Genomic DNA, 22,417 nt, shown 5'->3' on the forward strand with positions numbered 1-22,417 from the left:
TACATATGACAACTATAATATTTAAAAAAATAGCAAAAGGGCACGGTCATGGGATCTATCTGACAGCAAGATTTCTATATTTTACCTGAAGCAGTACAATATTAACTCTAAGTAAACTGAAAAAAATTTAAAGCAATATAGCAAAAAATCAGAACATAATTTAAAACTAAGTACCAAAACACACTCAAATAATCCAAAAGAAAGCAAAAAAGGGAAACAAAGGAACCAAAAACTGAGTGATAAAAAGAAAAAAAATGGTAAAGCAATATCCCCAAAATACCTAATATTATGTTAAATGCCAATGCTCTAAAGTCCCTAATTAATAGGCTGCTGCTGCTGCTAGGTCACTTCAGTTGTGTCCGACTCTGTGCGACCCCATAGACGGCAGCCCACCAGGCTCCCCCGTCCCTGGGATTCTCCAGGCAGGAACACTGGAGTGGGTTGCCATTTCCTTCTCCAATGCATGAAAGGGAAAAGTGAAAGTGAAGTCACTCAGTCGTGTCCGACTCTTAGTGACCACATGGACTGCAGCCCACCATGCTCCTCCGTCCATGGAATTTCCCAGGCGAGAGTACTGGAGTGGGGTGCCATTGCCTTCTCCAATTAATAGGCAGAGACTGACAAAAAGTGGATTAAAAGCAAGACTCAACTAGATATCCTAAAAAAAAGCCATACTTGAAATAGACAGCAAAACAAATGTGTTACCAGACATAAGGAGAAACGTTTCATGATGATAAAAAAATTCATCCAGAAAAACAATTATAAATGTATTTGTGCTTGATAACAGAGGTTCAAAATACACAAAACAAAGATTAACAGAAGTAAAGTGAGAATCAAGTCACTCCAGAAAATCACACTTAAAATCCATCTCTCAGCAATTAATAGACACCCCCCCATAAAAAAAAATCAGCAAAGACAAAAAATCTGAACAACACTATCAAAAAACTTGACCTTACTGACATTTGTAGAATACAACATCCTACAACTGCAAAACATACGCTTTTTTTCAAGTGCACGTATGCATTTACCAAGACAGGCCATAAACTAGGTTTCACCACAAGTCTCAAGAAATTTAAAATAAATATACAAATATATTCTCTGTTCACAACTGAATTGAATTAGAAATTGCTAGTATTAAGGCATTGAAGAAAACCTCAACTGTCTGGTAATTAAACCACATTTCTTAATATATGTATCATGATCACAAAGGAAAGCATAAAATACTTTTAACTGAGTGGCAATAAAACCCAAAATATATCAAAATTTGTGGGATATAGCTAAAGTAGTGCTTTTAAGAAAACAGAAATGCTACTATTGGACAAGAAGAGAAAACTAAAATTAATAACCTAAGATTCAACCTTAAGAAGCTAGAAAAATAAAAGCAAAGTAAAATCAAGGGAGAATGAAGGACATAACAAAGGTAAAAGCGGAAATAAATAGAACAGAAAACAAAAGAGAAAATGAATAAGGCTAGAAGATGATTCTTTGAAAAGATCAACAATTGACCAATCGAAAATTGACCAGTTTCCAGCTACACTGATTAAGGAAAAGGAGAGAGAACAGAAAACTATAATAGGAAAGACTTATCAACACATATCCTACAGACATTGAAAGATAATAAGAAACTACTAAGAACAGTTTTATGCCAACACAACTTAGATGAAATGGGCAAATTTCTTGAAAGTTACAACTCAGAGAAGCTGACACAAAAGAAATGGAAACTGAATCGCCTTGTTTCTATTAAAGAAACAACTCTTTATCAAAATTGCTCTCCAAAGAGAACTTCAGGCCCAAGTGTTTTAACTATTAAATTCTAAGAAACACTCAAGAAAGAAATAATACCAATCTTATACAAACTTTTGCAATTAGGAGCATGAGACACTGCTCAACTTGTTTTACAAGGTCAGTATAACCCAACACCAAAATCTGAGTAAGAAGATTACAAATTATATCTTAATGAAGTAGTAACATTTTTCTAAAACGTAGAGTGCTATTATTTTTATAATCCTGTAACAGTCTTGGACTACACACAAATGACTTTCGTTATAGAAGGGCCTCGAAGGACCCGATTATAATACAGCCTCTGGTGAAACACATAGTATAACATGTACTCTCTGGATAATTTTTATAATGATTTTGTTCTATAGCAGAGAAACTACAACCTGCAGGTCAAATTCAGCTCAGGTTCTTTTTTTTTTTTTTTGGTAATGCCTGCAGGCTAAGAATGATTCTTACATTTTAAAAGTGTTGTTTAAAAAAAAGAAGTGACAGCATCTACATGTGGCCTGCAAAACCTAAGATAACTCTTTGACCTTTACACACAAAGTTTGCTATTCTCGTTAGAGTAACAAGTTTGTAACAGGAAGTAATTTTATCATTCTACTATCAGGAGGTGAGTGTAGCCAACAGTGCTTAGAAACCAGGACACCTGCAGGCCCTCCTGTCTTCTTCCCTACACTTAGCTTCCCTCCCTATTGATTCATTCATTCATTCAAAAAATATGTGCACGCTCAGTCACGTCCGACTCTTTGCAACCCTATGGACTGTGGCCCATCAGTCTCCTCTGTCCATGGGAATTCAGAGTTGGACATGACTGAGCAAACACTTTCCCTTCACTTTCACATACATACACCATATTACTATATTCATCAGTTAGTTTTGCTACTTTTATTTTTCACTTTTTTCCTTTCTCTCTCCGCTCCAGCCTGCCCACCCCCTTTTCTTTTTCTGAGTCAACTGACAGCAACTTTCAAACATCAAGTCACTTCACTCCTAAATCCTCAACCATATATACCCTAAGAAAAAGGATATTCTCCTAGAAAAATCTCCATATCATTATCAAACTCAAGAAGTTTAACATGATACAATATTATTAGCTTCTCTACCATTCACTTCCCAATAATTATTCATAATTATTCACATTTCCCAATTGCCCCAACTACACTGTGTATGTGTGTGTGTGTGTGGTAAGTCCAAGATCCATTTAATAATCACATTTAGTTGCCATGTCTCTTTAGCTTCTGTGCTAGTGCTCAGTCGTGTCTGACTCTTTGTGCCCCTTTGGACTGTAGCCGCCAGGCTCCTCTGTCCATGGGACTCTCCAGGCAAGAATACTGGAGTGGGTTGCCATCTTCTTCTCCAGGGGAATCTTTCCGACCCAGGGATCAAACCCAGGTCTCCTGTGTCTCCTGCATCACAGGCAGATTCTTTACCCATTGAGCCATCGAGGAAGCCCAAATATGTCAGTTCAGTTCAGTTCAGTTCAGTCGCCCAGTCGTGTCCAACTCTTTGCAACCCCATGGACTGCAGCACGCCAGGCCTCCCTGTCCATCACCAACTCCTGGACTTCACTCAAACTCATGTCCATTGAGTCGGTGATGCCATCCAGCCATCTCATCCTCTGTCGTCCCCTTCTCCTCCTGCCCCCAATCCCTCCCAGCATCAGAGTCTTTTCAGGTGAGTCAGTTCACCTGGGTTCGATCCCTGGGTCGGGAAGATCCCCTGGAGAAGGAAATGGCAACCCACTCCAGTATTCTTGCCTGGAGAATCCCATGGATGGAGGAGCTTGGTGGGCTACAGTCCACGGGTTGCAAAGAGTCGGACACGACTGAGCGACTTCACTTCACTTCACTTTTGCATCAGGTGGCAAAGGATTGGAGTTTCAGCCTCAGCATCAGTCCTTCCAATGAATATTCAGGACTGATTTCCTTTGTGTAGGGCCAGACCTATTATTTATCAGTCACTACACCATTATATATACTGCAGTATAATGATGTAGCAGATAAGCACGCCCGCCCTCAATGCATCCACAGGTTCTACAGAAGAGGTCTCAGTGCTTATTTGATGAATGATTCAATCGTCCCAGCCCTGTCTTACCAGAGTCATGGGAGCAACAAGGATTAGATGTGCCCATCTCCTTGCTGCTGGGGCTTACCTTACACTAGGCACTGGGTGTCATGCTTCTCTGAGCCTGACATTTCTCATCATTATAATAAAAAGGTAATAATACATTTCAAAATAAAAGGTGAAAAAATTAATGTGAATGTATACAGATACAAATATATTATTGTAGCCTTATCTTCCTCAATTGAGTGTCTCAAAATAGTCAGTCCTTCTCCCAAATGGAACCTCCTTTATAAATCTCACATTTAAAATAAAACTAACACAGTTGAACATTAGGGAAAGATAATGCTGAGGAGGTCTTGTTAATGCATCCAAAAATAACATGCTATTTTAAAGTTAATGTAAAAATCTCCAGATCCAAAGGATATGCATCTTAATGTGCTAAAAAGCATTAGCTAACATTTACTTTGCCACTGATAATTATTTGGGTTCTAAATCCAGAAGGTGTAAGAAAGATTGTCAAAAAGAGTCAAGAGCAGCATTAATATGGGTAAAAAAATAAAATATAATTCAACAAAATGCAAATGAGAATATTTTTCTGGATAAAGTGGTGGAATCAATTATTTATTTAATGAAATAGAAAAATTTGGTGATCCATCAGAGGGAATACATATTTGAGAGAGCTGAATGAGATGACCATGTTTATAAGGCAACATGGTGACGAAAATAACCAGAATGATTTGGAAATGGAGAAAAAAACACCAAAAAGAGAAACAAGACTAATGGCACATTACCTGAAAACTTCAGTTCCCAGTGGATAAATTTAAAAAAAAAAAAAAGGTGAGAAAAGCTAAATAGGAACAATTATAAGACTTAAGAACTTAATTAAAGGGAAGGGATTTTAAACTATGAAAAATATAGATTGAAAGAGTGAAAGTCAAGGAACTGAGCTGGCACCTGAAAGGTATTTAATAAGTAAAGTCCTTTAAAGCCGATAGCTTTTCTATGTTATAGGAGAGCACGATGATAAATCACAGCCTAGGGAAAAGAAGTAGACTGAATAATATCAAAGAGTTTTTAAAAATACCCACAATAACCTTCCTAACAGTCATTTTTATTACATTGGAGTCACTGGGAACTGTTACTAGGAGAGAAATAACCTACAGTGCATGTAAATTGTATAAGGTCTAATCCCTGTTATTACTTTATAGCCATAGAGGGAAGAGAAAAGGCAAAGGGAGGGATGGAAAGAGTAGGGGATATTTGAAGTTGAGGCATCTATTTCTACTCCACTTCACTGAGGCAGGAGCTTGTGACGTCCTGATATGTCCAGCCCCAGGAAATGATTAATGTTTATCACAGGACCTCAACAAATCTCTCCTTTCTGAGGACATCTTTAGCCAGATTGCAGTATCCTCTACTTGGCTTCTACTTGTTTCTCCAAAGCTGCGCAAAATCACACCCTACTCATAAGAGATTAGAGCAGAAAGCATTCTGGCCAAGGCTCCTCCTATGGCCATGAGCCACTAGCCAAGATGAGAAGCAGCGAGGTAAGATACTGACCTGCTGACAGTGATGGGAAACACAGAACCAAACCCCAGGCTAAATTATCCCACGTCAATGTCCCAGGCCCAGGAATTGCACACCGTCAAAGCATCGCCTAGAACAATACCGGACACACATCTCTGACCACATCTCCGCCCACTCTCCCCTTCCAACTTTACTTGTCGTTCTGCAAGCGTGTTAGGCTGCTCTAGCCTCTGCAGTGCTGCACTTGGAATGTGATTCCCCCAGAGGGAAGCACGGTTTGCCTTCTCACCTCCTCCTAATTTTTAATGTCATCCTTCCCTGGCCACCCTTACAATGGACCTCTTCCACATATGTATGCCCTGTCTCTACTTTTATCCAAAATACTTTTCACACTAAATGTACACTATAAAGTTTATTGACTTATTTGTTTACTTTCTCTCTCCCCTCACTGGAAGAAAAAAGAGGAAGAAGGATACAAAGACCAGTAAGTAGGAAAAGTTGGATAGTATAATCCTCTTCTTTAGAGCTCAGTCATGCACATTAGCTAAAGTGGTAAAGAATCCACTTGCCAACGCAGAAGACTTGTGTTCGATCCTTGGTGGGGGAAGATCCCCTGGAGAAGGAAATGGCAACCCACTCCAGTATTCTTGCCTGGAGAATCCCATGGACAGAGGAACAGTCCATGGCGTCGCAAAAGAGTCGAACATGATTTAGAGACTAAACAACAACAATTCACATTAGTATCTTGAAGGCTGCCAAATATTACTAAAAAAAATTAATCCTTTTCAGTAAAGAAATATTTTTAACTGTTAAACTTTCGTAAACAAAATATTTAATCTTGTAGCATTTATTAATAGCTATCAGAACACACGAGCTAGGGAACACAGCTAAGAGATGGTGCCCCTGTTTACTTTCTTTTTCCTTCTAGGAAAAATGATCAAAGTCATTCCTCTAAATGAATATAATTGTCTTTTGTAGACCCTTACTCTTCTTGATCACTACTCTGTATCTAAAGCACTTCCTGAAGCATCTCCATCTGTTTAATGACCACCTGCTCCGTTTCCTCTGCTAGTTCTCTCAATATTCTTTCTTTGTTTCCCTCAGTTGTTTCCGATCTACCCTCTCATTTTTAACTAGATACACTTCAAAAGTTAAAGTTTCTTTTTCCACTCTTCTTGTCCTCAGATTGATCTTTTATTTTCAATCTTCACAGCTGTAATGATCTCATGACTCTAAACTAAATCCCAAATTATATTTCCAAAGACCAATTTAGATGGGGTCAATTGCTATTTTTTTGCAAAAGAGTATAGTTTAAAAATCCAGCATCTTCATCCTCTTAAACTGGATTTTCATCCCCACCCCTCCCATTTCTGCCCCCTAGACATACCATTTTCCCTGTCGACAAAACTTTGAATGTTGGCTCTATCTTTACTATTTTCTTTTTCTTCTCTATTTTCTTCCTACCCTTGCTCTTCAGTGTTCTCACTGTTTGCACACTCTTTCCATGGTTACTGTGTTCTTTTGGCCCCTCTCCATTCCCTCTCCTGCTTTTCTTCCCCCTGTGGAATATAACGACAACCTGACCAACCCGGTCTCAGTGGGGTGGCTCTACTATGATCCTTTCTAATTTGTCCTGTGTATGCAAGCCAGATTCCTTGAAATATAAGCTTCTCTCCCTCACCTAAATTCTTACTCCTCTGTGTTAATCATCTCGATTTCTCTTAGTATTCCACAGTTATGACTATCCCTCCAACTACTTATTTTCACTGATCTCACTAGACTCTTTCCAGAGCCTTTGAGTCTTTTGAAAAAGACTAAAAATGAAAGATAGAAAAAGTATTATAAATAAAGTCTCACTGATATTAATTACAGTGGAAAAGAAGAAAAAACAATATAAGAGATGGGAAACAGAGACATTTACCGCTGAAGGTGCGCTGTCTGCCAGTCCGTATATTCCAATCAAACTATCACATGAGTTAACAGAATGGAGCCGGCCATAGTATACAAGAAAATTTAAAAGTCAGGTATAGGAAAGAGGAGAGTGAACAAGTTAGCTTAAAGCTCAACATTCAGAAAACTAAGATCATGGCATCTGGTCCCATCACTTCCTGGTAAATAGATGGGGAAACAGTGAGCAACTTTATTTTTGGGGGCTCCAAAATCACTGGAGATAGTGACTGTAGCCATGAAATTAAAAGACGCTTACTCCTTGGAAAAAAAGCTATGACCGACCTAGACAGCATATTGAAAAGCAGAGACATCACTTTGTCAACAAAGGCCCATCTAGTCAAAGCTGTGGTTTTTCCTGTGGTCATGTATGGATGTGAGATTTGGACTATAAAGTAAGTTGAGCGCCGAAGAGTGTTGGAGAGGACTCTTGAGAGTCCCTTGAACTGCAAAGAGATCCAACCAGTCCATCCTGAAGGAAATCAGTCCTGAATATTCACTAGAAGGACTGATGCTGAAGCTGAAACTCCAATACTTTGGCCACCTGATGAGAAGAACTGACTTCATTTGAAAAGACCCTGATGCTGGGAAAGATTGAAGGCAGGAGGAGGAGAGGATGACAGAGGATGAGATGGTTGGATGGCATCACCGACTCAATGGACGTGAGTTTGAGTAAACTCCGAGAGTTGGCGTTGGGCAGGGACGCCTAGCATACTGCAGTCCATGGGGTCTCAGAATCAGACACGACTGAGCGACTGAACTGACCATACTTGAGTCATTATTTTAGAAGGCTGTGCAGAAGGTGCTGAACAATGGCAGAGGAAGTGGTGGTAGTAGCCAAGTTTGATTATGTGGCCCAGCAAGAGCAAGAGCTGGACATCAAGAAGAACGAGAGACTGTGGCTTCTGGATGACTCTAAGTCCTGGTGGCGAGTTCGAAATTCCATGAATAAAACGGGTTTTGTGCCTTCTAACTATGTGGAAAGGAAAAACAGTGCCCGGAAAGCATCTATTGTAAAAAACCTTAAAGATACCTTAGGCATTGGAAAAGTGAAAAGAAAACCTAGTGTGCCAGATTCTGCATCTCCTGCTGATGATAGCTTTGTTGACCCAGGGGAACGTCTCTATGACCTCAACATGCCTGCTTATGTAAAATTTAACTATATGGCAGAGAGAGAGGATGAATTATCATTGATAAAAGGGACGAAGGTGATCGTTATGGAGAAATGCAGTGATGGGTGGTGGCGGGGTAGCTACAATGGACAAGTTGGATGGTTCCCTTCAAACTATGTGACTGAGGAAGGCGACAGTCCTTTGGGTGACCATGTGGGTTCTTTGTCAGAGAAGTTAGCAGCAGTCGTCAATAACCTAAATACTGGGCAAGTGTTACATGTGGTTCAGGCTCTTTACCCATTCAGCTCATCCAATGATGAAGAACTTAACTTTGAGAAAGGAGATATAATGGATGTTATCGAAAAACCTGAAAATGACCCTGAGTGGTGGAAATGCAGGAAGATCAATGGAATGGTTGGTCTGGTACCAAAAAACTATGTTACCATTATGCAGAATAATCCATTAACATCAGGTTTGGAACCATCGCCTCCACAGTGTGATTACATTAGGCCTTCACTTACTGGAAAGTTTGCTGGCAATCCGTGGTATTATGGGAAAGTCACCAGGCACCAAGCAGAAATGGCATTAAATGAAAGAGGGCATGAAGGTGATTTCCTCATTCGTGATAGTGAATCTTCGCCAAATGATTTCTCAGTATCACTAAAAGCACAAGGGAAAAACAAGCATTTTAAAGTACAACTAAAAGAGACTGTCTACTGCATTGGGCAGCGTAAATTCAGTACCATGGAAGAACTTGTAGAACATTACAAAAAGGCACCAATTTTTACAAGTGAACAAGGAGAAAAATTATATCTTATCAAGCATTTATCATGATACTGCTGACCGAAGTGAACTGCTGTACAGTTGTAATTCGTCATGTAATTGAAGACTGAGAAAATGTCAGTCCAGTCATGCTTGATTGGAAATTGCTGTTTCTAACTCTATATGAGAATTGACTATAATACATAAAATATTTTTATTATAATTCAGCCCATATATATATATACTACATACAGCAAGTATCTGCATAGAGCAGTTCCTTATCCTTGGTCTTCTGTTTTATTGTTTTCTTTGCTCTTCTCTTGCTTCTAATATTAAGGTTTTATATTTTGAACAAATGATGCAAATCAAAAGTCTTTATATGAAAGAATTTCTTTATTGCCTTTCCTTTATTTTCTTGTAAGGTACCACCTTAGTTACTTCTGCAATGGTTTCTATTCATGTAAAATTATTATATCTATTATATCAACATATACCATATGCTAAAATAAATTTCTTGGAGAGTTAAAAAAAAAAAAAAAAAAAAAAAAGTCAGGTATAGATTTTGGATTTGAATATGAAATCTGAGAATTAAAAAAAATATATGAACATAAAACTATAACTTTGTACTACATTAAACAACACTGAGTCAAAATGGACATAAAACTAAGTGTAATTCTACACCTAAAAGTAAAACTTCTAGAAGAAACAATGGGAAAAAAATCTTTGTGATGTCTTCGGGTTGGGCAAAAAACTATCATAAAAGACATAAAAAGTGTGGGCCATAAAAGAAAATACATAAATTTGACTTTGTCAAATCAAAAACTTTTGTTCTTTGAAAGATAATTACCATGTGACTAAAAAGACAAGCTACATTCAGACTGAGAAGAAAAACTGCAAAACACATATGTGATAAAGAGCTTATGCCTAGATTACATGAAGAACTCCTACAATCCAATCAATAAGAAGATTTTTAGGTGGGGGAGGGGACAAAAGATTTGACAGCTATTTTGCCATAAAGGAGAAACAGGTGGTCAATAAGCAAATGAGAAGATATTTATTATTATTAACTTATTAGGAAAGTGACATACCACTACACACCAATAAGAAGGGTAAAAATTTAAAAGACTCACCATCCCCAGTACTGGTGAGAATGTGGAGTAACTAGCAGTCTCAGTACTGCTGCTGAGACTATAAAATGCTACTACCTTTGTGCAACAGTTTGACAAGTTGAACAAATATTTGCCATATGATACAGCAATCCCATGCTGAGGTATTTACCATAGATGGGGAAAAAAAAAGATACATCCATTTAAAGGCCTGCTCATGAATGCTTCTAGTAGCTTTTATACAACTGCCAAAACCTGGAAACAACCCAATGTTGATTAGCTGGGTTGAATGGATAAACAAATAAAATGGAATACTTCCATGATAAAAAAGAATAAACTGTTGACATATGCACCAATAAGAACAAATCTCAAAGCATTATTCTAACTACGAGAAACCAGACACAAAAGGCTACATACTGTATGATTCTATACATATTCTATTTATTTCATTCTGGAAAAAAGCAAAGACAGAAATCTAACCAGTTGTTGCCAGGGTCAGGCAGTGCGACTGACTACAATAGGGCACCAGAAAGTTTCTGCACTGTTTTAATGCATTCACTCTCTCTCCATTGTGGTGGTTACACAACTGAATACTTTTATCAAAACTCATTGAACTTCATACCTAAAAAGGGTGAATTTCACTGCATGTAAGTTGTACCTCAATAAACCTAGCTTTTTAAAAAAATAATCAAGATGTTTTAAAAACCAGAAAAGAGAAGGTAATTTTTTTATTTTTCTCATCCCAGCCTCCTTGCTAACTTTTGTCCCCAATCATCTTCATACTGAAAATATTTTTCCAAGCCAGGCTTCAGCAATACATGAACCATGAACTTCCAGATGTTCAAGCTGGTTTTAGAAAAGGCAGAGGAAACAGAGATCAAATTGCCAAAATCCGCTGGATCATCGAAAAAGCAAGAGAGTTCCAGAAAAACATCTATTTCTGCTTTATTGACTATGCCAAAGCCTTTGACTGTGTGGATCACAAGAAACTGTAGAAAATTCTGGAAGAGATGGGAATACCAGACCACCTGACCTGCCTCTTGAGAAACCTGTATGCAGGTCAGGAAGCGACAGTTAGAACTGGACACGGAACAACAGAGTGGTTCCAAATAGGAAAAGGAGTACGTCAAGGCTGTATATTGTCACCCTGCTTATTTAACTTCTATGCAGAGTACATCATGAGAAACACTGGGCTGGAAGAAGCACAAGCTGGAATCAAGATTGCTGGGAGAAATATCAATCACCTCAGATATGCAGACACCACCCTTATGGCAGAAAGTGAAGAGGAACTAAAAAGCCTTTTGATGAAAGTGAAAGTAGAGAGTGAAAAAGTTGGCTTAAAGCTCAACATTCAGAAAACGAAGATCATGGCATCTGGTCCCATCCCTTCATGGCAAGTGGAAACAATGTCAGACTTTATTTTTTGGTCTCCAAAATCACTGCAGATGGTAACTGCAGCCATGAAATTAAAAGACACTTACTCCTTGGAAGGAAAGTTATGACCAACCTAGATAGCATATTCAAAAGCAGAGACATTACTTTGCCAACAAAGGTCCATCTAGTCAAGGCTATGGGTTTTCCAGTGGTCATATATGGATGTGAGAGTTGGACTGTGAAGAAAGCTGAGCGCCAAAGAATTGATGCTTTTGAACTGTGGTGTTGGAGAAGACTCTTGAGAGGCCCTTGGACTGCAAGGAGATCCAACCAGTCCATTCTGAAGGAGATCAGCCCTGGGATTTCTTTGGAAGAAATGATGCTAAAGCTGAAACTCCAGTACTTTGGCCACCTCATGCGAAGAGTTGACTCATTGGAAAAGACCCTGATGCTGGGAGGGATTGGGGGCAGGAGGAGAAGGGGACGACAGAGGATGGCTGACTTGATGGATGTGAGTCTGAGTGAACTCCGGGAGTTGGTGATGGACAGGGAGGCCTGGCGTGCTGCGATTCATGGGGTCGCAAAGAGTCAGACACGACTGAGCAGCTGAACTGAGCTGAACTGGTCAGCTTAATGACACATCTATAAACCTTTTGAATAGCAAAATCAACGTTCAGAGTGGTTCTAAAAGTTACCTGTGGCAAACAAAATAGGAGTAAAAATTTTAAACTATAAAATTTCTACAACTCTAGGATTCACAATAAGGGTATTCACAAAACAAAAAATTGAGTAGAGCCTCAAGTGTGATGTCAACATTCTTACTAACACATCCTGAAGACAGAATGACTTTTTCCTTTAATAAAAAGTCTTAAGCTAAAAGTGAACTTCATCTATAAATGAAGTATAGCCACCCACTACAAATTCACAATGAAAATAACTAGCAGTTCCAGTCACACTGAACTACTTGCCTGTCTCTGTAGTGACCATTATTTTCCCACCTCAAGTCCTGCTTGCTATGTTCTGTGCACAGGTTGTGCTGTTCTTCCCATTTCGTCACATCTGAATCCTTGCTGTCCTTCAGGGTCCATTTCATGCTCTAAAAAGTTCAAGGTCCTTTTGAACATTCTCTTGATCCTCAGTGGTGTGCTCTGCCTTTTGTGAATTGCCTGGCATCTCTCTTACAATTCCCCAGTTTCTGCAACAGACTTACGTGGGTACTGACATAATTAGTCTACTGGATTGCAAGCTGATGGATGCTGGAGCTTTGTGTGAGTCATCCTCAGACTTTCCACAGCACCTAGTACAGTGTCTTGAAGTAACAGGCACCCAATAAACATTTGTTGAATGACTGAATATTAACAGTAGGTTGCATTTGTGCAGAAAATGTGGTGCAAACACCGAAAATGGTCCACTTAAAATGTTTATTGACCTCTGTTTTGTGTCAAGGTAATAGACTTATTCTTATATAAGATATATTCTGGTGTCTTCTGAAAGTATAACACGCTTATTTGAAAACTATCAAATAGAATATATGCAAATTCAATGGAAAGAGTTCCCAAAGGCGAAAGCTAAAACACTTTGAGCAGCAAATGGAATAAAGTTGCATAGGAATGTAACTAAAATTATAAAATATATATACGTACTGACATAAATATATGATTGACTAAATAGAGGGACGAGAACAATCTCCCACTGCAGAGGAATTCTAAATAATTTATACAGATCTACTGCTATCAAAGAGGTGGAACTTAATCCCCACTCCTTATATGGGCTAAAGTGACTCCTTCCAAAGAATACTGTACGGAAATGGGAGAGGGAGAAAGCTGACAAATACCACCTCAGCCAACTGATCAAGACTAAAATCAATAGTAAGTCGAGTTGAGAGTATGTATCTTTGACATGGCGTGATAGGACTGGCACTTTTCCTTCGCTAAACACATACTCCCAGTCCAAACAGGAGAAAAACATCAGACAAATCTCAGTAAGGAACCTTCCACAAAATAGCTGACCAGTGCTCCTCACAACTGTCAAGGTCATTACAAACAAGGAATGTATGAGAAACTGTCAGAGCCAGAGGAGCCCAGAGAGACACAACTGTGAGCACAAATAATGTGTTCTCCTGCACAGGACTTTGGGAAAGAAACTAAGAGAACGGTGTTTAGTTCGTAATAATGTATAATTATCGGTTTGTTAATTATAACATACTAGCGTAGAATGCCCAGAGAAGGCAATGGCACCCCACTCCGGTACTCTTGCCTGGAAAATCCCATGGAGCCTGGTGGGCTTGCAGTCCATGGGGTCGCTAAGAGTCGGACACGACTGAGCGACTTCACTTTCATGCATTGGAGAAGGAAATGGCAACCCACTCCAGCGTTCTTGCCTGGAGAATCCAGGGACAGGGGAGCCTGGTGGGCTGCCGTCTATGGGGTCGCACAGAGTCGGACACGACTGAAGCAACTTGGCAGCAGCAGCCACAGCAGCATAGAATGTAAACCGTGAAGGAACTTGATGTGGAATAAATGGGAACTCTGTACCATCCTTGAAAATTTGCCTGTAAAGCTGTAACTGTATAAAATGTAGCTTATTTTTGAAAAAATACACAAGTTTCAAATGTTAACAAGTTATACTGAAACAAAAAAATATTTCTAGGCAATAAAGATCTAAGTAATATCACATGAGATTCACCCTGTAGAGAAATACTTCCCTCGACATACTGTAGTCCAGGATAAAAAGTGGCAGATAAAGTTTCTGAAAACAAATAAGCTTAATATTTCTAATATCTATTCTAAAATTGTTTTATTTATAATTCAAAAATAATTGCTTCATTATTGCATATGATTTCCTTTATTTTAACTTCACAAAGAAGTAATGTGATTTTATACTGAAAGCAATACTAAAAATGCATAACGTTATTTACAGAAATTCATTCTGTGGTAAGCTTTTTCTAAAATAAATTCCACTTTAGAAGATCACTGATTTCTCTTTAATCCTTCCCCCTCCCACATAATGGGCTTCTCTGGTGGCTCAGATGGTAAAGAATCTGCCTGCAGTGCGGGAGACCTGGGATGGATCCCTAGATTGGAAGATCCCTTGGAGAAGGGAATGGCAACTCACTCCTGTATTTTTGCCTCGAGAATCCCATGGACAGAGGAGCTTGGTGGGCTACTGTCCATGGGGTCAGACATGACTGAGTGACTAACACTTTGACTTTCTTCCAAATAATGGGACATTATATTTTGCTCTTAGAAAGAAAGGAAAGCTTCATGTCCTTAATCACAAACATCCTTACAAGACAAATTGGAAAGAAATTTGAAATTGGTAAGATCTTATTTTTTCCCATTGCTAAAATTATCATCTGTTTAAAAAATCCTAATGAGCTTCCTGAATAAATTATTATCAATATTTGAGATACAGTGGTGGAAAGAACTGGGAGAGGGTTGTGTTCTGTGTAGTTAGTTGCTGTTTAGGATGGAAGATAACAGAGCATACTGGGATATTGTAAGAGTTCCTCTAGAGTCTCTCAAGTCAATACCTTCCAGCTGACTGATGTGAAGCAAATCACAGCTCTGGGTCTCAGATTCCTCATTTATAAAATGAAAAGATTATAATTCACAATCACTTATCTCTAAATTCATTCTAGCTAAAAAAAAATCTAAAATCTGAGTATAATTTCACATTTGCCTTTCAAATAAGGATAGAGAGCTTGACTCCCAGTAACCCGACACCCTCTCAAGGGCAGGCTCTTTGAAATTAAGGGAAATAGGGATGCAAGTTTATGTGTCTGCAATAGAAATTGTGCTGCAGAAACTAGGACTCACTGGGACCCGCATACTTAACTCAACTTTGATTTCAAAATTTGTTTCATGCATTGGTGGTTCAGTGGTAGAACTCTCACCTCCCCAAACTGTTTTTTTGTTCCCTGGATTCTTCAAAAAAGCTAGCGAGTAATCCCTCTTTCTTCAGCACAGGCAAGCCAGCATCCAGGTAGATTCATAGAGACAGGAAAGAATGAAGAAGAAAGCTTCATATGTTCCTGAGAAAATAGAGGATTTGAGGGAAAATGTGCTTTAAATGATAACCTTCAAATTAATATTGCTTGAGAACTCATCGGGGCTGTCACAGAGCAGACACAGACAGTGATATAGGGCTTGAGGCCAGAGAGATCAGCTTTTCCATTTAAATAGGCAGAGATAAATAGTGAGGGTCAGCCCCCAAATATATCATGCCAGCGAACTTCCTCCATGTCCATAACCTCCTTAGCATCCATCACTTTTATTACCTTAGTTATTTATAGGTTTGACAAAAGAAGAGGAAGGAAAAGGATGTTCAAAGAGAAATATCCAAATTTTCACAGTGACTGTGTTCTCCTCCGTCTATATCATTTCCCCATTGCCAGGCCAGCTTCCTGAGCATGCGACGTGTACAGAAGGGCCCCCGGCTTAGCTCAATGCTTTCTCGCCACCATCCTGCATTTCATAATTTTTGAAGAAGGAGCTCAATTTTCACTTTGCATTGTGTCCAGCAAAATATGTCGCTGGTCCTGACTACTGCCTTTTCAGATACCTTATCTTGATCTTGAACTATGGTGTTGGAGAAGACTCTTGAGAGGCCCTTGGACTGCAAGGAGATCCAGCCAGTCCATTCTGAAGGAGATCAGCCCTGGGATTGCTTTGGAAGGAATGATGCTAAAGCTGAAGCTCCAGTACTTTGGCCACCTCATGCGAAGAGTTGACTCATTGGAAAAGACTCTGATGCTGGGAGGGATTGGGGGCAGGAGGGGAAGGGGACAACAGAGGATGAGATGGCTGGATGGCATCACTGACTCGACGGACGTGAGTCTGAGTGAACTCCGGGAGTTGGTGATGGACAGGGAGGCCTGGCGTGCTGCGATTCATGGGGTCGCAAAGAGTCGGACACGACTGAGTGACTGAACTGAACTGAACTGATCTTGATCTTCAGAAATTTCTACCTACACTTCTTTTCCTTACATAGAGCAGAGGCATTTTACCGAATACCTACTGTCAGGGCTGATCCCTGAAATTCTCTCTGCCTATACAGGGTTCCCCCACTATCCCAAAGTAGAGGATTCCCATGAAAACTTTAGTAAGCCGAACTGGCATAAAGCAAAGAAGCAATTACCTTAGGTCATACCTTGCTAACAGATGCACAGATAGATTGAGATAAAGCCCAGATACAGACACAGTTCAAGACTATGGCTCCTGGATGCTGAGATGCTGAGTGTAGTTCCCAGGGAAGGAGTTTGGCAGTACCCCCCTCCCTGCTCAGGGTGTGCACTGTCTCCATAACAGCTCATTGCAAAACAAGCACTAAAAGCAATTTTTGCTTTTTTCCTTTTTTCGTCAAAGCAAAAAGCCTTTCAGGTTTCTTTCAGTTATCAAAGCAGGTACTAACATAGGTCTTTCGTGAAAGCTAAGTGGTATAAAGTGAACTTTCAAAAAAGTAGAGCATACCCGTATACATTATGGCTTACCATTACTAGAAAAAATTGCTCAACTCGGTAGACTTGAGCCACTCACATTCGTAGTTTCCACTCTCTGCCCAGCACTCTCCATTGTCCCACATTGCCCAGTCATCTGTTCCCTTCATTCTCAGCAACAACAACTTTACCAATTTCCTTAAAACCCTATCAAGCCTTTCATCCTCAGGTGAGACCTTTTCCTTTTCCTTCACTGACGTCCTATAAATCTCTCAGGTTCAACATTACCCAAACAGCAGTCTACATCTCCCCATCTAAGCCTGCTCCTATTTCAGAGATTATCCTGGTTTTATTCTGCATTGCCTAAACAAGAAATCTGATAGTCATCTTCGACTCTTCTCCACATCAAAATTATTTCCAAGTTTTCCCACCTTAATATTTTCTGGATCTGTTCACATTTGTCCATCCATTTACCATTGCTTTAATTAATATACCCATAACCATTTTCCTGGTTTACCATACCATCCTAGCTGGTCCCCATGTTTACAGTCTAAATTTTCTTCCTGATCACCAAGTGTATTTTCATGCTATCGTCTCAAAGATTTTGTAATAAAAATCTGATCATATTCTGTGATGTACAGGAAAAAAAACCTGCCACACATTCTTCCCACTCCTGTCTGTATGCCCACTGGCAAAGCAGTTCTGGCAACGCTCCTCAAGAGTGGAATCTATTTCTTTTCCTCCTGGATTCTGGGCCAGCCTTGTGACTTTGCTTTGACCAACAGAACGTGAGAGAAGTGTGATATGGTGGGAGTTCTGAACTCAGATCTTCAGAGGCCCTAGGGCCCTGCAAAGTCCTGACATCATTCAGCATGCTCTGCACTGGCTACTGAAGAAATGTTCCCCTGTGTAACTACAGTGCTTGATGAAAAGTTTCACTTGTTCACCAGTTCCTAAAACAGTTCTCCCTTTTCAAAATCCCATATACAGCATCCTTTACCAGGACCCTGTGAGTTACCTTTGATCCTTTTCTCCTTTACCTTCCAATTCATTTTCTCTAAAATCTCATCCCTGCTTATTTCTAAAGGTCCCTGATCTGTCCTTTCCCCTCAATCCCCGGTGTCATGCTCTCCCCTGAGTCTAGATCCTTAGCTGAATTACAGAGCAGTGCCTTGGCTAGACTCTAAGCTCTAGTTTAGTGCCCTCCAAATATTTTAAGTTATAGCATTCTGACTAATTTTCTTAACAAGATTCCTTTTATTTCTTTCACACACAAAAGTCATAAAAATTCCCCATTTCCCATCTCATCAAGTCAATACATTCTTTGTCACTTTCAAGGGCTCTCCCATAATTCCTACCCTCAAGTCTGTCAGTCTACCCAAACTTATCTCCTAATGGGGGAGGGGAGGCGGAAGGGAGGTCCAGGAGAGGGGGGATCTATGTATACACACAGCCGATGCTTATTGTTGCACAGCAGAAACTAACACAACATTGTAAAGCAATTATACTCCAATAAAATAAATAAATAAATAAAAGGACTTCCCTGGTGGTCCAGCAGTTGACTCTGCGCTTGCAATGCAAGGGGTGCGGGTTCAATCCCTGGTCAGGGAACTAAGTAAGATCCCACAAACCGCACAACCAAAAATTAATTAATTAATTAATTGAAAAAATAGAAAAAAGAACAGGCCCCAAACAAAACAAAAACAAATTTATTTTCTAGTAGTATTCCTTTGTGTGTCACCTTTTCATCATCAGTTGAGTTCTCTCAGCTACACAGAAAGTGCTCAGCGGTAACCCCCTGCCTGAGTCAGTCACGGACACTCATTCATCTATGCTTTGCCTTCTGCTAATCCCTTCTTCTGGAACCAACTCAAGTTCTACCTCTGTCAACTCCCTGGATCCTAAATCAAAGACAAGATGCTAATCCTTGCTTTGCCCAAAGTAGTTGTTTGAAGCCAGATTAATGACTTCTGTTTTCACAACTGTACTCTTAGGGGATTGAAGGTTCCAGCTGGAATATTTGAAAATTCACTAATACTTCCAAGGCTCTAATCCAGATCCAACCCATTCTCCCTGGGCTTGCCCTCCTCCATCCTGGGAAGCACCTGTGTTCCAAATATTTCCTTCATAATCATATACACTCTCCAATCACCTAGGACACATTAGGGGTTGGGCACCATGTCATATTCTGATCAAGTAACCTGTGATGGCCTGACACATAATTCACAATCAAACTGGTAGTTATGAGCAAATACCACATGGACTTTGCAGCCTGTAAGAGGTGACTGGTCCTTAGTTTTAGTTCAATATAATAAGTGCGGCATACTATGTCCTAATAATGAGGTCTCTGAGAAAGAGGGTATAAATGGAGGCACCACGAAGGACTCATTATGGCTAGTGTAAAAGGAGAAGAAACATCTTCTTTCACTGAATGTTCAAATGTACAAGAGGCCAGTCCCTGATATTGTTCCAGATGCTGTGACATTTGTCTAGCACTTTTTAAAACACTTCTCACTGAAAAAAAAAATTACAGTGATTTAGAGCCATCATGATATAAGGTACCACACAAGCAGAAAAAGTGTTTGGTTAAAATGATTTTTCACCGAAGACAAACGGCAACCAAATGGAACAACATCACCACCGTCTAACTATTAATATCACATAAAGGTAGACCTATATTTTTCCCACTAGTGTTGCCCAAGGGGTTTAATCTGAAGAAACGGAGTCAAAATGGATGTTATTAGAGTCACTGAGGATGATATATTATTCTGTGTATTATATAATATAAAACAAGGACCACTGGAAAAAGGTATATAAGGGTAATTTGGGTCTGAAAACTAAAAAACAATATTAAACTGTTAGAAGTTTCTCTCCCTTCTCCCTCTTCCCCAATCCATAATATAGCTACAAAAATGTTTCATCACATAGAAGGTGTTAAATATCCACTGATAATTTAATTGAATACAACTATCCAGTAAAAGGAAATCTTTAACTTCCTTCAACTATCAATTTTCTGTATTAATATATTTTTAATCTTTATTTACACTTATATACAGAAGATGCATTCACATGGTCAAACCACAAACATGTTTTATTATGTCACTGAAAATACCACATAAAGATTTTTTTACCAATTGTATAAAATATGTATGCACTTATGGATAAAAGGAGGTACTGACGATGTCAAATACCAGATATAACATATATTGAAATAGATTATAATATCAAGGCTATGTTTGTTTAAATCTAGTCCCAGCAATTACTAAATCTTGGTTAGTTTCACATTATGGAAACCATGTTACAAATTTATACATGCGAAGCATTAAAACCACCGTTTTTCAGGGTAAAAGAAAAGCTGTGTGGAAGCAGCAACTCCATTGATCTTGTTTGACCAACACATTCAACTTAAAGAACTGAAACTGTTTTAAATGATTTTAAGTCTCCTCTGACAGTCCTCATCAAGTGCTATTGTCACAAAGCAAATTGGAATTCTCTGCCTGACATATGAATTGGAACTTCCTCAAACCGTCCGAGTCAAGAAAGAGTCAGTAAAAGGTCAGTCAAACTAGAATGTGCATAGCAGGGCCCAACAATACAAATTTGGACACCATGCAGCTGTGACTGGTTCCATTAGCCACACATCACCAGTCAGCTCCATGGGGTCAACAGAGGAGCATGTGATTTTTCAGATGAGATTTTTCTACACAATATCACTCATTATAGTTATTCTTAAGAGAAATATTCAGATGCCTGTAAAACCTCATGCCTAAATCCCAAACATAAAACTCTTAGCTTACATCGAAAGGCATATCTTTCAAAATTTCTATTTATTTATTTACTTCTGGCTCTGTTGGGTCTTTGCTGCTGCACGCGGGCTTTCTCTGGCTGCAATGAGCAGGGGCTAGTCTCTAGTTGCGGTGTGTGGGCTTCCCATTGCAGTGGCTTCCCCGTTGCTGAGCACAGGCTCTAGGGCGACAGGGCTTTCAGTAGCTGTGGGCACGTGGGCTCAGTAGTTGCGGCTCCCAGGCTCTAGAGCACAAGCTCAATAGTTGTGGCACAGGGCTCAGTTGCTCCGAGGCAAGTGGGATCCTCCTAGACCAGGGATCGAACCTGTGTCTCCTGCACTGGCAGCCAGATTCTTTACCACTGAGCCACCAGGGAAGCCCAAAGGGCATATTTAAAATATCCCTATCTAAAGTAGTTTGGCATTAACAAAAATAATAATACCAAAAACAAAGACATGTAGAATTTGCCCATCTACAAAGTGCTTTGGACTCTGCATAAAGGAATCACACCTACAAAGGAATCATTCACTCTCATAATAACCCTGTAAGGTAAAAATTAGTATGCCCATTTTCAAATGATAAAGAGATGCTTAGAGAAATCGAGGGATTTATGTAGCTGTTAAGTGACAGTGATAAAATTCCTCTCTTGATTGCAAGTCTAATACTCCTTCCACTTAAAGAATCCAGATCCTGATAATGACTACTTGGGAAACATCGAATGAATTGTTACTGTGACACTTTGGGCAAGAGCTGAGGAACTTTAAAAAGCAGTGTAAAGTAATGATAAGGCCCCTTGACTTCTTCGCATGTTTTAAAAAACTGATCTTATATCAAGTTGCCATTAGCTATTCTACAAAAAGGGCCTACTACAGTGCAGTCCCTCGCTTATTAGGATGATCTTAGAAAACAAAATTAAAAGGAAACTTAACTTCGAGCACTTTATTTAATGAGCAGAGCTTACATAAGTACGCAGAAATAATACCCTGGAGCTACTTTATACAAGAGCCACAAAAGATCTACCACAGATGAGTGACAGGAACATAATTAGTATGAGTTCACGCAGTGGCCAAGTTGCTATTATTTAGAAGAGCCCTCTCTACAAGTTGAGCTTTTGCTACGAGTCACCAGCAAGTGAAGACTGAGAACAGAGGATCCTGCTGTGAATTCTGGGGGAGCATTGCTAAGAGGTCTCTAATGAGAAGCCACATTCCTATACTGGCTGGACTATGAGTCCATAATGTGACCAAAAAAAAAAAAAAAAGACAGAGGAGTACAGTTGTTTCTTGGGAAATTTCACAGCAATGCAAAGGCACCCAGTCTAGTAGGGGCTGGCTGGCCCCTACATTTATACTCCAGATTGCATCCTGTTTGCAGTGTTACTCCAGGCTCAGGAAAGGCCCCAGGGATTCATCCTGTTGAGTCCATTGTGGCCTGTGCCTGTGTGATGTGACATTCAAACACTGCTGGTTTATGTCAGTGTTAGAGGGAACCCAAATAAGCAAACACTGAAGAATTGATGCT

General features: G+C 39.5%; 2 protein-coding genes across 2 annotated transcripts in view; one reads left to right on the forward strand and one right to left on the reverse strand.

The window, feature by feature from the left end:
* SLC35F1 (solute carrier family 35 member F1) overlaps positions 1-22,417 on the reverse strand; it is a 407,884-nt gene that overhangs the window by 275,590 nt on the left and 109,877 nt on the right. The gene's annotated exons all lie outside the window — the stretch shown is intronic.
* Positions 8,130-9,680, forward strand: LOC138089751 (SH2/SH3 adapter protein NCK1). The gene has a single exon (XM_068985286.1). The coding sequence runs from the start codon at positions 8,133-8,135 to the stop codon at positions 9,264-9,266; it is 1,134 nt and encodes a 377-aa protein (XP_068841387.1). The 5' UTR covers positions 8,130-8,132; the 3' UTR covers positions 9,267-9,680.

This window comes from Capricornis sumatraensis, chromosome 13 (assembly GCF_032405125.1).
Source record: "Capricornis sumatraensis isolate serow.1 chromosome 13, serow.2, whole genome shotgun sequence".
NCBI classification, from domain to species: Eukaryota; Metazoa; Chordata; class Mammalia; order Artiodactyla; family Bovidae; genus Capricornis; species Capricornis sumatraensis.